Source organism: Labeo rohita, chromosome 18 (genome assembly GCF_022985175.1).
Source record: "Labeo rohita strain BAU-BD-2019 chromosome 18, IGBB_LRoh.1.0, whole genome shotgun sequence".
Lineage (NCBI taxonomy): Eukaryota > Metazoa > Chordata > Actinopteri > Cypriniformes > Cyprinidae > Labeo > Labeo rohita.
Window position 1 is genome coordinate 102,762 of NC_066886.1, and position 13,110 is coordinate 115,871.

General features: G+C 36.4%; 1 protein-coding gene across 1 annotated transcript; it reads left to right on the top strand.

Annotated features, from left to right (window-relative positions):
• Positions 1-667: 667 nt before the first annotated feature.
• Positions 668-12,419, top strand: myef2 (myelin expression factor 2). Its single transcript, XM_051135162.1, has 17 exons — positions 668-840; positions 2,851-3,038; positions 3,519-3,571; positions 4,235-4,242; positions 5,511-5,604; positions 5,675-5,866; positions 6,202-6,355; positions 7,710-7,759; positions 7,842-7,902; positions 8,000-8,098; positions 8,455-8,496; positions 8,581-8,670; positions 10,670-10,765; positions 11,007-11,063; positions 11,625-11,803; positions 11,885-11,936; positions 12,022-12,419. The coding sequence occupies exons 1-17, from the start codon at positions 716-718 to the stop codon at positions 12,183-12,185; spliced, it is 1,704 nt and encodes a 567-aa protein (XP_050991119.1). The 5' UTR covers positions 668-715; the 3' UTR covers positions 12,186-12,419.
• Positions 12,420-13,110: the final 691 nt, after the last annotated feature.

Genomic DNA, 13,110 nt, shown 5'->3' on the forward strand with positions numbered 1-13,110 from the left:
GGTGTCAGAGTTTATATGTGGTTTCTAGGAATTTATGATTTTCTCTGTGATTTTCTACTCTTCCATTGTCCCGCCTTCAATGTGCGGCTGTGGGATTTTTCCATCAAATTTTTTTTTTTTTTTATATCTGGTACATGTTATTGGCATCATAAAGTCTAAACTTGTAGTTTATTGCACATTATTACCATAATTAACCTCATAACCTCAATGAATCTTACTCAAAACGAAACGTAATTTAGTCAGATAGGAATCAAATGTTCCATGTTCTGGTGAAGTGTTCACAAGCACATTGCAATTTATGCAAAAATATTAATATAAATATATAAAATATAAATATAAAAATAACAAAATATGAATGAGCACAATTAGACAATATCTAGTTTGGAAATAAATAATTTGTCACAAAAATACAGGATAATAAAGAATACAAATGCATTTTTTTTCAGAGTTTTTCTCACTGACAGTTTTCATTAAATGCACAAATTTAAGCGAAAACTTACCGTTACAGACCACAAAAAAACCAAAATGTTACAAATATAACACAGTAAAATATTTTTATTGTTTTGGAGTTGCTGGAGATACAGTATTGTCCAGATTAGTATAATAATATTTCAGCAAAATGCGCTTGTTATAAAAACAATCCAGCAAAATCCAGTAGCGAAAGTCTCGCGATAGTTGAGTGTGCGGGGACGCGCGCCTGAGAGGAGCAGCAGTGATGGCGGACGCGGAGCTGACGCTGGACCTGACTGACAGCAAACATGAAGAATCAGGCGATTCTCCCACTGACGAAGGAGACGCGGAGCCCCAGCAGACGCAGGAGAACACGAATGGCGTCAAAACGTAACTGAAAGCTCTTTAAAACTCAAGTCTTGCACGTGTCGCGTCTATTACGCGCGTATTGTTAGCTTGGCCTGTGCGCGAGCGGAGCGCATTCACAGAGCGAAAGAAACGCGTTTGTTTTTCCTTCGTGTCAGTTTGTGTTCACACCGCTTGTATCTGAAGAAATTTCCTGTAGTTCTCGGTTCCTCTCAGCGCGTTTTTTTCTGTAGTTCGTTTGTTTTGAGGCGCTGCGTTCGTTAGTGGCGCGCGCCAATCAGCGGTAACCCATAGCAACCGCCCCATCACCTGCCATTGATCAACACAGCCCGCCCACTTTAGCAACCGTCGAAAGTTTAGTTCTCGTTAAAGATTGATAAACCAGTGAACCGAACCGACCAGTTGAGTCACATCATTATAAACTTTGAATTGAAGCAAAAAAGTGTTTGGAAATGGGACAAAGATGCCTTCATTTGAGTGGGGGAGCTGAAGAGTTTGGTTTGAGTTGTTTGATTGGTGGCGATTTCTCTGCTGAATCATGGGTAATGTAGTTTCTCAACATGAATCCTGTTAAAATTGAGTTGAAATGACGGTTTTAACAAAAGCAAATACCATCGATTAATAACCTCGTAGCTTACAGTAGGACTGTTTTTAGAGGTTATTTGTATTTATTTATTTATTTTGTAAATCAGTTCCCAATAAAGAAAATGAATGAGTTTTGATCATTCATTCCAGAGTCTGACTTTTGCTGTATATGTTTGTCTTTAGGAAAGTGTTGCTTATAAAGAAAAAAAGTTTATACTTGTATTATTTTACTAAAAAATGTATACATATTTACAAAAAAGTTTTATAAAAGAAAAGAAATATATAAAAATATAAACTTTATTTTAAAAAAAGGAAAAAAGTTTATATTTGTTTAAAAAACATAAACATTATTATTGTAGACATGTTAGTAGAACCAATAGTGAAAATTGATTACATATATACAAGATATATGTTATATCTTTATTAAAAACAAGAAAAAGGTTTATACTTCTAGTATTTTTATATATATATATATATCTATATATATATATGTATATATACATACTTATATATATATATATATATATATACTTGTATAAAAACTTTTTTTCTTTAGTATTGTAGTGTATTATTTTATATATTACTGAATGTTGACAGAACCAATAGTGAAAATTGATTACAGAGAAAAGAAAAATATATACTTGTAGTGTTTTATTTTATATATAACTAAATGTTACTGAATGTTTATTTATTTATTTATTTATTGTTTACACTAGTAATGTGTTGTTTTATATGTGCCCCTGGATCACAAAACCAGTCATAAGGGTCAATTTTTCAAAACTGAGATTTATACATCATCTGAAAGCTGAATAAATAAGCTTTCAATTGATATATGGAGATATATATATATCACAAACACACGTGTTCCGATAGGACGGTATTTGGTCGAAATAAAACTATTTGAAAATGTGGAATCTGAGGGTGCAAAAAAATCTAAATATTGAGAAAATCACCTTTAAAGTTGTCCAAATAAAGTTCTTAACAATGTATATTACTACTCAAAAAATAAGTTTTCATATATTTACAGTAGGAATTTTACAAAATATCTTAATGGAACATGATCTTTACTTAATATCCTAATGATTTTTGCCATAAAAGAAAAATCAATAATTTTGACCCATTCCATGTATTTTTGGCTATTGCTACAAATATACCCGTGATACTTAAGACTGGTTTTGTGCTCCAGGGTCACAATATACTTGCTACTAAACCAATAGTGAAAATTGATGACAAAAACACAATTTTTAATGTTTAGAATGGAGAACAAATATTACAGGTCAAATACTTTGTTGGGCAAAATTTAAACAAGTAAAAATGTTTCTAAAGCAGTTGTTTAGAAATGGAGAACAAATTTTTCCTGTAAATTTTGATGTTTTTTGTTGAGTGTTATGGGGGTTTTTTGTAGTGTGTGTAAGCTGACGGTGTTTCCTTTCTTGTGTGTGTTTGCAGCGACGCCGAGGAGAAGCCGGAGCCCAAAGAGAAGAGCCGAAAGTCGCACCGCTACCATCCCTACAAAGAGCGTCACGGCGGCGGCGGCTCGGCGGACAAGAAGGCCGCCCACAGGAACCGGGTGTTCATTAGCAATATCCCTTATGATATGAAGTGGCAGGCAATTAAAGATCTAATGCGCGAGAAAGGTAACCCACGCAGAGACGGCGCTGCGCCCCGTCCCGTCCTCTCCCTCTCTCAGCTCTAGCTCGTTAAATGTGTGTCGAAGTAGAGAAGCGTGCGGCACGAATGTCGGCCAGGGGAGTTGCCTGTGTTCTGGTGTGAATCTGCCTGTGTTCTGGTGGTATTTGCTGTAGTCATTCACTGTAGTGATGATGATGATGATGATGATGATACTGATGTTGAAGGATTGTACAGGTGGGTGGCCTTGTGATTTTTCAACCTGTGTACAGTACCTGTAGAGGAATGAATGTAGCGCTAGAGCGGCCGGGTGCGTCTGTCACGAAGGTGCCGTTCGAGGAGCGGCCGCAGGGCTCAGGTGTATGTGTGTGTGTTTCACTGGGCTTTTCTACCTGTAGCGTCGCAGCCAGGGCGACCCTGTGCCGAGACCACTGGTGATTTAAATGCCTTGTTCTCTGTGGTATTTTCCCTTTGTATGTCTCATGTAGTTGGTGAGGTTACATACGTGGAACTCTTTAAGGATGGAGAAGGAAAGTCAAGGGTAAGTGTTGGTGACTCTGCGCTGCCTGCGTGAGGTTTGAAAGGCCTCCGCAGCCTCACTCTCATGTGCTCGGGGCCGGTAGAGCCGATATATTCTGTCGTACCTTTGACCTCGGGACGGTGTGTCGATGTGTAGCGTTACCGTAAAGCCCATTAAGATGATTATTTGGATGTCCTTTTTAAATTGGTGCTGACCCGTTCGGCTGGGGTCCATCTGTCTCTTTCTCTCACATCTGATGATTGCTTAGGTGTTTTTGATTTGGACCTAACTGACCTACGAGAGTCATCTGTGTCAGGTGTCTTCCCTTAAACCCCTTCATCCATCTGTCCCTTCATCTCTCCTCCCTCTCTCTCTCTCTGTCTCTGTCCCGTAACAACAAGATCCAGTTTCATTTGCCCCGAGTTCATTTGCTTCCATTCGTCCATCTCACTGTAGCCACGTCCAATTGAAATGCTCCCAACAGCTCGTTAAAGTAGAGTCATGAGCATGTGCTGTAATTGATCTTTCTGAAGCACTAATGATCAGTGAATCAGCTGTTTTTCTTTGTGCTGAAGCGCTTTGAACTGACGTGGTTCTGATCATCTTCTTTCTTGTCGTTCTCTCACCTCCTCCTCCTCCTCCTCCTCCTCCTCCTCCTCGCTCTTCTGGGACGTGCTCCTGCAGGGCTGCGGGTAAGAACCGCCATAGAGAAAATTAGCGCAATTAAAAATAGAACTGAGCGTGTTTTCATTTGGCAAATACTTGCATCAAAGAAAGTAAAATTATGAATATTTTTCCAAACATTTATAAAGGCAATCAGCAGCAAAATAAAGATACTTAAATTTTGTAAGCAATTATTATTCATTTTTATTTAGATTTTTTTTTTCCAAGCATTGACTTTGACACGAAAAAGAAAATCTTTTCAGTGCTTGGAAAAATCTAAATGATTGTAATTAGAATGTATTAATGATCATATTAATTTAAATATAGTAAAATTTAAGTAAAGAAATTACAAACAAGTTAATGCAATGCCTTCAAGTATTTCAAGTGTGGAAAAGTGCATTATTTATATTTTCCTAAACATTAAAAAAGGCAGAATCTAGATAATAGTCATACAAATATATTCATTTAAGTAATATAGAATTTAAATTACAGATTAATGCAATTAAGTATTGCTTTCAAGTGTCTGTCTGAAATGTCAGGTGTTCATGTAGAAATTTTTATTATTTATATTTTCCCAAACATTTAAAAATGCAGTCAATTGCGAAATAAAGGCACTTAAATTGTTTTAGAACCAGAAACATTATTATTATTATTATTATTATTATTATTATTATTATTTTCCAAGCACTAAAAAAAAAAAAATCAGCTATTTAAAATGCTTATTGTAAATATGAATAAATGTAATCAATGCGGTGTTGCCTTATTCAAGTATAAATTAATAATTTTATGAATATTTTTCAAACATTTAAAAAGGTAATCAACTGTGCAATAAAGGTTTTTAAATGTTTATTTCAATAAAGTAAATATGAAAAAAATTAAAACAATGGAAAGTTACCTTAAGATGTCTTGACAGCAGTGTGAAGTGTTATAATCAGTTATTATTACTCCAAACATTAAAAAGGTATTCAACAGTGAAATAAAGACATTTAAATGTTTTACAAGTAGTAAGAAAGTATTATTTATATTCTTCCAAGCGCTGAGAAAAGTAATCAGCTATATTAAATGTTCATTCAAATAAAGTAAATAAAAGCAAAAACAATGGAATGCTTTTTTCCCCCAAGCATTTCTTCAGGTATCTGACAGCAGTAACAAGTATTCAAGTAAAAATTATTATTGTTTATATTTTTCCAAGCATTGAAGTAATAAACTGTAAAATAAAGTCACTTAAGTTTTTTATTACAATAAGTACAGATTTACTGTTTACCAGTGTGTGTTTACTGCTGCTCTTCTTTTTCAGTGTGGTTGAGTTTAAAGATGAAGAGTTTGTGAAGAAGGCTATTGAGGTCATGAGCAAACATGATCTGAACGGACGGCCGCTGAACATCAAGGAGGTAAATGCTCATTCTGCCTGTTCTGTCCAGTGTGTTTGTCCAGACGGTGTCTGACACGTGTCTATTTCAGGATCCGGACGGTGAGCACGCGCGGCGCGTCCTGCAGAGATCGGGCCGCATGTACGGAGGTGGCCGAGGGCAGGACACCGGTCCGACCGGGATGAACGTCCCTCCCTCCATCGCCAACAACCCCAACATCCCTCCAGAGATCATCAGCGCGCTGCAGGCCGGACGGCTGGGAACCACCGTGTTCGTCGCCAACGTGAGTCTGAACGTGTCACTGCAGTTCATTATTGACTTTAAAAAAAGGTCTCATAGAGTCTTAATAAGCTCTTTTACAAATTAAATCAGTCTAAAAAGAGCAAAAAGACAGCTGAACATCCTTAAATCAAGATACGTTTACTGAAGATCCAAAATTAACGTCTTTTTTTTTCCTGAAAAACTGAACAAAATGAAGTGAGTTTATGATTAAAACGTGAATGAGTAGTGAAAACTTGTAGTCTTCTTATTTACTGTTGTTTTGTTTGTCCAGTAAAAGTATCTTGATTTAAGAATCTTGAGGCATTTGCACTGAAAAACATCTGTGTTGTGCTGCAGCTGGATTTTAAGGTGGGCTGGAAGAAGCTGAAGGAGGTGTTCAGTATGGCGGGGACGGTGAGGAGGGCCGATGTCAAAGAAGACAAAGACGGGAAGAGTCGAGGAATGGGAACGGTCACCTTCGAGCAGCCGCTGGAGGCCGTACAGGCCATCTGTATCCTCTCAACCTGAACATCATCATCCAGAAATAGTGCATAATTAAAGTCAAAATGGATTAGTTTTATGTGTTTATTTATCAGTTCATGCATATACTGAGAATCAAAGCCACACTTCAGATAAAAGCTGAATACAGAACAGTACTGATTAAAAAAAAAAAGGAAAATTAGGGCAAGACACTGCAGGTGTAAAGAGAAAACATTTTAATTCATGCATATCACCCTACTTTCCCTGGCTGATGAATCACATCACATTAAGACAAGTGCTTTTGAGACAAAAGTTTTCAGAAATTACATTATTCCCAGAACTGAAATCTTGAATATTGGATAAATTCATGTTTGAAACTTGTTAAAGAAAAACTCTTTAAAGAGATGGATTGAGATTGAAACCTACAGACACAAATTAGTTAAATAAAGACTTGGCTGTTTTCCTTTCACCAGTCTGAAAAAAGACACTCAATTGACCACAATCTCAAAATTGAGCAGTGCATGAAACAAACACTGGTTTTTCCTGTAGTGTCACTTCCAGAACAAACATTTACAGATAATGTACTCTCACCCTTGTCATCCAAGATGTTCATGTCTTCCTTTCTTCAGTCGTAAAGAAATTGTTTTTGAGGAAACATTTGAGGAATGTTCTCCATATAGTGGACTTCCATGTTGGCCATGAGTTTGAACTTCCAAAATGTAGTTTAAATGCAGCTTCAAAGGACTCTAAACGATCCCAGGGTCTTATCTAGCGAAACGATTGGTCATTTTCGAACAGATTGACAATGTATATACTTTTTAACTTGAAACGCTCGTCTCGTCTTTGTGATGTCCATGCATAGTCTGTGTAATCTGGGCCAATACAGTTATGTCGAAAAACTCCCATCTTGTTTTTCTTCTTCAACGACAAAATCGTCCTACATCGCTGTTTTACTTGTTTTACTAGACCCTTCTTCCTCGGCTGGGACCATTTAGAGCCCTTTGAAGCTGCATTTTGGAACCATTTTTGCACCATAGATTTCCATTATATGGAGATAATTCCTAAAATGTTTTCCTCAAGAAACATCATTTCTTATCGACTGAAAAAAGAAAGACATGAACATTTTGGATGACAAGGGGGTGAGAAAATTATCTGTGAATCTTTGTTTTGGGTAAGTGAACTTCTCTTTTAAAATGAGCTCTTTTATGTGCTGTGTATTTTTAGGCTTATTAGAGCATCACATCATTATCTTTGCCAAGTTGATCTGATTCTTTTGGAATCATTTGTGAGTTTCTGGTTATTCTGGGTCACCTTTTAGCGTGTGCTGCAGTTAGGACGGTTTGTTTTGAGCGTTAGATGACGTCTTCCTTCACTCGTGCTCACAGCCATGTTCAACGGTCAGATGCTGTTTGACAGACAGATGCATGTGAAAATGGTGAGCTGCTGCAGTGTTTATTCTTATTAAGTTTGTATGTGTTTGAGGCTCAGCATACATTCATCTGTTCATTGTACTGTAGGATGATAAATCACTTCCTCCAGATGACTTCAGGCCTGCAGAGAAACCGCCACAGTTACCCAGTAAGAGCTTTGTTGTGCTTGTTATGGATGTGTATATCTGTGTGTATGCATGTGTATAATTCTGTATGTAAATGTGTGTTTGTGACGTGTGCTGCAGGAGGTCTGGGCGGAGTCGGGATGGGTTTGGGTCCCGGCGGTCAGCCAATAAATGCCAACCGTCTCAGTGGAGGGGCCGTCGGCTCCATGGGACCTGGAGGTGTGTTCATGTTTGCGTAATTGTTCATGTGTGCTTTATATTTATTTGCATGCAAAAGCATTATTTGTTGTGTAATGATGCAGATTGAATCAAGTGTTTTTAATTGATACATTTAAACAGACAGTTCACATTGATTTGCTAAATGATTAGTTTGCTTGATTCATTAACTGAAATGAATCTAATTGACTGTAACCGCACTTAAGCTTTAATCAGATGTTTACATTTGATGCTACTAAAAAGTATCTGAATGCTGATGAAGATCATTAAACATGATGTGATTTTTAAATTGATAAATAAAAAGAGCTTAAACCTCCTGCTGGGATTGATGAGTTAACACAGGATTGGTTGTTTCGCAGGGATGGACGGGCCAGGATGCAGCAACATGAACCGCATGAGTGGTGAGTCATATTCATCTGGAGCAGATCCATCAGAGATCATGTGAGGATGCTCATCTAAGTGTGTGTGTGTGTGTGTGTGTGTAGGGATGGGCGGAGGTTTTTCCGGGATGGACTGTGTGGGTGGAATGGGAGGATTCGGTGGCAGAGACATGGGACCCATGAGCCGAATGGGAGGTAAAACATCGCTCCTTCAGTCTGTCTGACAGTCATTAATCTAATCACATGTATTTCTATAGGAGCATCTATCAAATTTCAGAAAATTCTGTGGCAACATCTTTGATTCAGTTAACATAAATAGTGATGATAATGTCATGGATAGATATTTACTGAGTAGTGCACTATTTTGTAAAGGAGGGTCCAAATTACAGGGTTAAAATGACTTCAGAAAGATGGCAGCATCATTATATTATTGTCACACAGAGATTATGTATATTAGTAAAATCAGTTGACTTCAGTAATCTTTGTTGCATCATATGCCAATGGAGGTGGTTCAAAAATGGGGAAAAATATACTTTTCATGTTTTTTTTCTGAGGTTTGTGTGCCTGTAACTCCAGAAGTATTAAAGATATCTTAATATCCTTTTAGATGTTAGTTTTAACCCCCTGTGACCCTGGGTCCTCAAATAAGGGCATTATATTTTAGTGAATTTCCCTGAGACTCTACATGCCACAGTTTTAAGTCTGGACGCCCTGTACAGAGCACATTCGGGGCTTTTCAGAGATACTAAATGTTTGGATGTTTCACCATGACCACTCCTTCTCCTTGGTCTTCAAAAATGTCTAATATTAATTTGAATTATGATAATATTTTGTGATTATTTAAATCTGGCTAATTTTTAAATCTGTTTTAAACTGTGTGTCATAAATAAACATCTCAGGAAAATGTTATGGGGTTTCAAATCAAAATATGACTCGTATTACAGAACAGGACGTCGATTTCGTACATGTCCTCATATGAGGACACCGGGACTATAAAGCATGTGTATTACGCATTTTGGAAGACAACAAATGAATAGGGAAAGAAATTATATTTTAATATTTCAATATTCCTATGAATATTTCAAATATTATGAAAATATTATGAAAATCTTGTCAATTATTACTCCCATTATTACACTTCTTTTTTCATTACATGTTGCCCCAAAAACATATTAATATGACAATTAGATTTAGTTTATAGATGCATTGTATATAATAAGAAAACCTGTTTATGGCCATTTTACACACATTTTGCATAAAGAAAAATGGTATATAAAATCATTCTGTTATAGCTGAGACTCATCTTTATAAGTAATAATTGTTAAAAGTAAATTGTTAAATTGTACACAGTGGTCATAAACCAAATGTGGGGTGCTTTGCATTTAAAAACTCTTTTATTTTAATGAGAAACAGATGAAGAACAAAAAATGCTGAAACTAAAAATGTTTCTTGTTTTAATCTGTCAAAACAGTTGCATAGAACATACATCTAAATTCTCTTTTTATGAAGCCTGTAATTCAAGAAGTATTAAAGGTATCTCAGTTTAATTGTAGATTCTGATTGTCAACAAGTTTCTTAAACCAGTCTTAAGTATCACGGGTATGTTTGTAACAATAACCAAAAATACATTGTATGGGTCAAAATGATCGATTTCTCTTTCATGCCAAAAAATCATTAGGATATTAAGTAAAGATCATGTTCCATGAAAATACTTTGTAAATTTCCTACCGTAAATATACCCAAACTTAATTTTTAATTAGTAATATGCATTGCTAAGAACTTCATTTGAACAACTTTAAAGGTGATTTTCTCAATATTTAGATTTTTTTTGCACCCTCAGATTCCAGATTTTTAAATAGTTGTATCACAGACAAATATTGTCCTTAACAAACCATACATCAATGGAAAGATGTATACATCTCATTTTAAAACATTTGAAAAAAATGACCCTTATGAATGGTTTTGTAGACACCTAGACACCCTGGTTGAGTTGACACAGAATGATCCTGTAGTGCTCTATACAATACATACAGTTTCAAAGCAGCTTCACAGAGATGAACAGGATAATCACAGAGTCAATGATGTAAAACTCATCAAATATGAGACAGATTCTGCTGTAAATCAGCTCTACTGAAGACAGTAATGCTGTTATTCAGATCATTTATGTTGAGTGTTCACTCATGTTTGTGCACAGACATGTATCGATCTGGAATGACAGGGATGGACCGAGACTTTGGCAGAAGTGACATGGGAATGAACCGCCCGTTCGGAGACTCGTTTGGAGGTTTAGGTGTGTACAGCTGTTTGTGTGTGTGTGTTCTGGTATATATGATTTATGATGACACTAATGTGTATAATGACATGGCTAATACAATGTAAACATGGTTTATGAGGTTTACGCTTCCTGTGACCCCAAAAGGCTTAAAAACGTACTAAACTGTTTTTTGAAATTAAAAAGTTACCAGTAGTTTCCGTGAGGTGCAGGGTAATAGAAAATACGGTGATGCTGACGCTCTTCTCTTTATCATCAGGTGGAGGATATACAGGAATGGGGAATGCTGGGATGGGACCCATGGGCTCTGGATTAGGTCATTAATCTCACTCTCTCACACACAAAATTACTTTTATTTTAAATGCAATTTATTTTGATTTAACAAAAACACTTTTTAGTGTTTTTAGTGTAAGACTTAATTCACCCTTTCACAAATCAAGTCCTTTAAGGTCTTAATTAATAAGGTCTTAAATTCATGTAGTCGTGGCAGTAAATGTTGCATGCACTGCAAAAAATCAGTATTTTTGTCTTGTTTTCAGTACAAATATCTAAACATATGTAAATTAAGATAAAATTACTGGACATGCAAAATCAACATATGAATTCTTGCTTTCTGAGCATTTGAATGTGAGTTTTTTTGCTTAAAAACCAGAAACAAATACATGAAATATATGAATGCTAGTTTCTTACCATAGTTTTTTTTTTTTTCCTCATGTGTATGAAAGTGAATTAAATTAATGAAGGAATTTGTAATCTGTAGGAATTTGTATATTCAGTTGTATATGTTGCTAATGAATTGTAATGTGTATTGTGTCCCGTTCAATTTATTCCTTACATTGTCATGTACAAAAATATCTAAAATGTGTGTGTGTTTCAGGAGGAGGAGGGATGGTGAACATGGGAATGGACCGCATGAACTCTGGCTTCGACCGGATGGGCGGGAACATGGACATGGGGCGTGGCTTCGGCCAGTACGGAGGCGGCTCAGGTCACATGGGTGGAATGAGTGACAGGGGGGTGGGGTCTAAGGCCGGATGCCAGATCTTTGTGAGAAACGTACGTATGATGATGAGTGAACATGATGAAGTGTGTGTGTCACTGAAGCGTGTTTGATGAGGATTGTGTGTGTTTCCACAGCTCTCGTATGATTTGACCTGGCAGAAGCTCAAGGAGAAGTTCAGTCACTGTGGTACGTGTATAACTCTCATTTCTGATAACGGCAGCGTCTTGATTTAATGCATAACAAATATAATGAACGTCTCTGTGTTGTTCAGGTCAGGTGATGTACGCTGAAATAAAGATGGAGAACGGCAAATCCAAAGGCTGCGGGACTGTGCGTTTCGACTCTCCTGAGAGCGCCGAGAAAGCCTGTCGAATGATGAACGGAACCAAGATCAACGGAAGAGAGGTCGATGTTCGTATCGACCGGAACGCTTAAACCTCCGCCCACACACTCACACACACTCACACACACTCACTGACGTCACACAGAGCCCAGCTTTTGTTTTGTTTTAAAAACATCATGACTGTCATATCAGCACTCTCACCAGCCGCTTCAGCTCCATGTGTTAGTGACCACCGCCCTTCTTTTTCTTTTTTTTGTAAACATTTTAATTTGTGGGACGTTCGTCTCGGACTAAATTTTAAAAAATAAAAAGCTGGCTGTTGTCAATTGGGTCTGGGTCTCGGTTTGTCAGATCTCACACTGAAGATGAAGTGTAGAATTCTTGACTGTTTTTGTATTTTGAAATTTGTATTCCCAGAAATACCTCTTAGGATTGTGTTTAACAGTTCATGTCATTATCACATCTCACACACTCTATATTATGATTATTTACTAGTTTAACACTTTAAACTGTCACTCACATTTTTGAACATAGATGTGAAAATGCACTGTCCAAACCTAAATTTTTATAATTCATGAACAAAAATATTTTGTCATTTGATTTTGATGTACATTTTCCATGGTAATACAATGTCTTATTTTAAAATGGTTTTCAAAGGATGAATTATGAGATTTTTAGTTTTCAACTGATGTATAATTTCTTATGATTTCTCAAGTGTGACAGGGAAAAAGGCAACGAAGAAACTCCTGTTATGATGTAAATGTTTGAGGTGCACTCTTTTCATAAATTAATCTGTTACTTTTCCTACATAATTTGTAACACAAACAGTGGTAAAATGTCTATTTAGGAGTCTTAGACCTTTCCAACGATGGTTATGATTATAATAGGATTTATTTATAATATGGGACTTCGAGGTTAAGTCTGAGGGGACGAGTTAAGACATTAAACCTTTGAAACCTATTTTTTTTTTTTTTTTAAGAAATGTAAGGTTTTCATAAGACCATATTTGAGACCTTA

Coding starts and splice junctions, on each gene's coding strand:
- myef2 (XM_051135162.1), top strand. CDS start 716: ATGGCGGACGCGGAGCTGACGCTGGACCTGACTGACAGCAAACATGAA. Junction 3,039..3,518: donor AGATCTAATGCGCGAGAAAG/GTAACCCACGCA, acceptor TGTCTCATGTAG/TTGGTGAGGTTACATACGTG. Junction 8,099..8,454: donor CGGCTCCATGGGACCTGGAG/GTGTGTTCATGT, acceptor GTTGTTTCGCAG/GGATGGACGGGCCAGGATGC.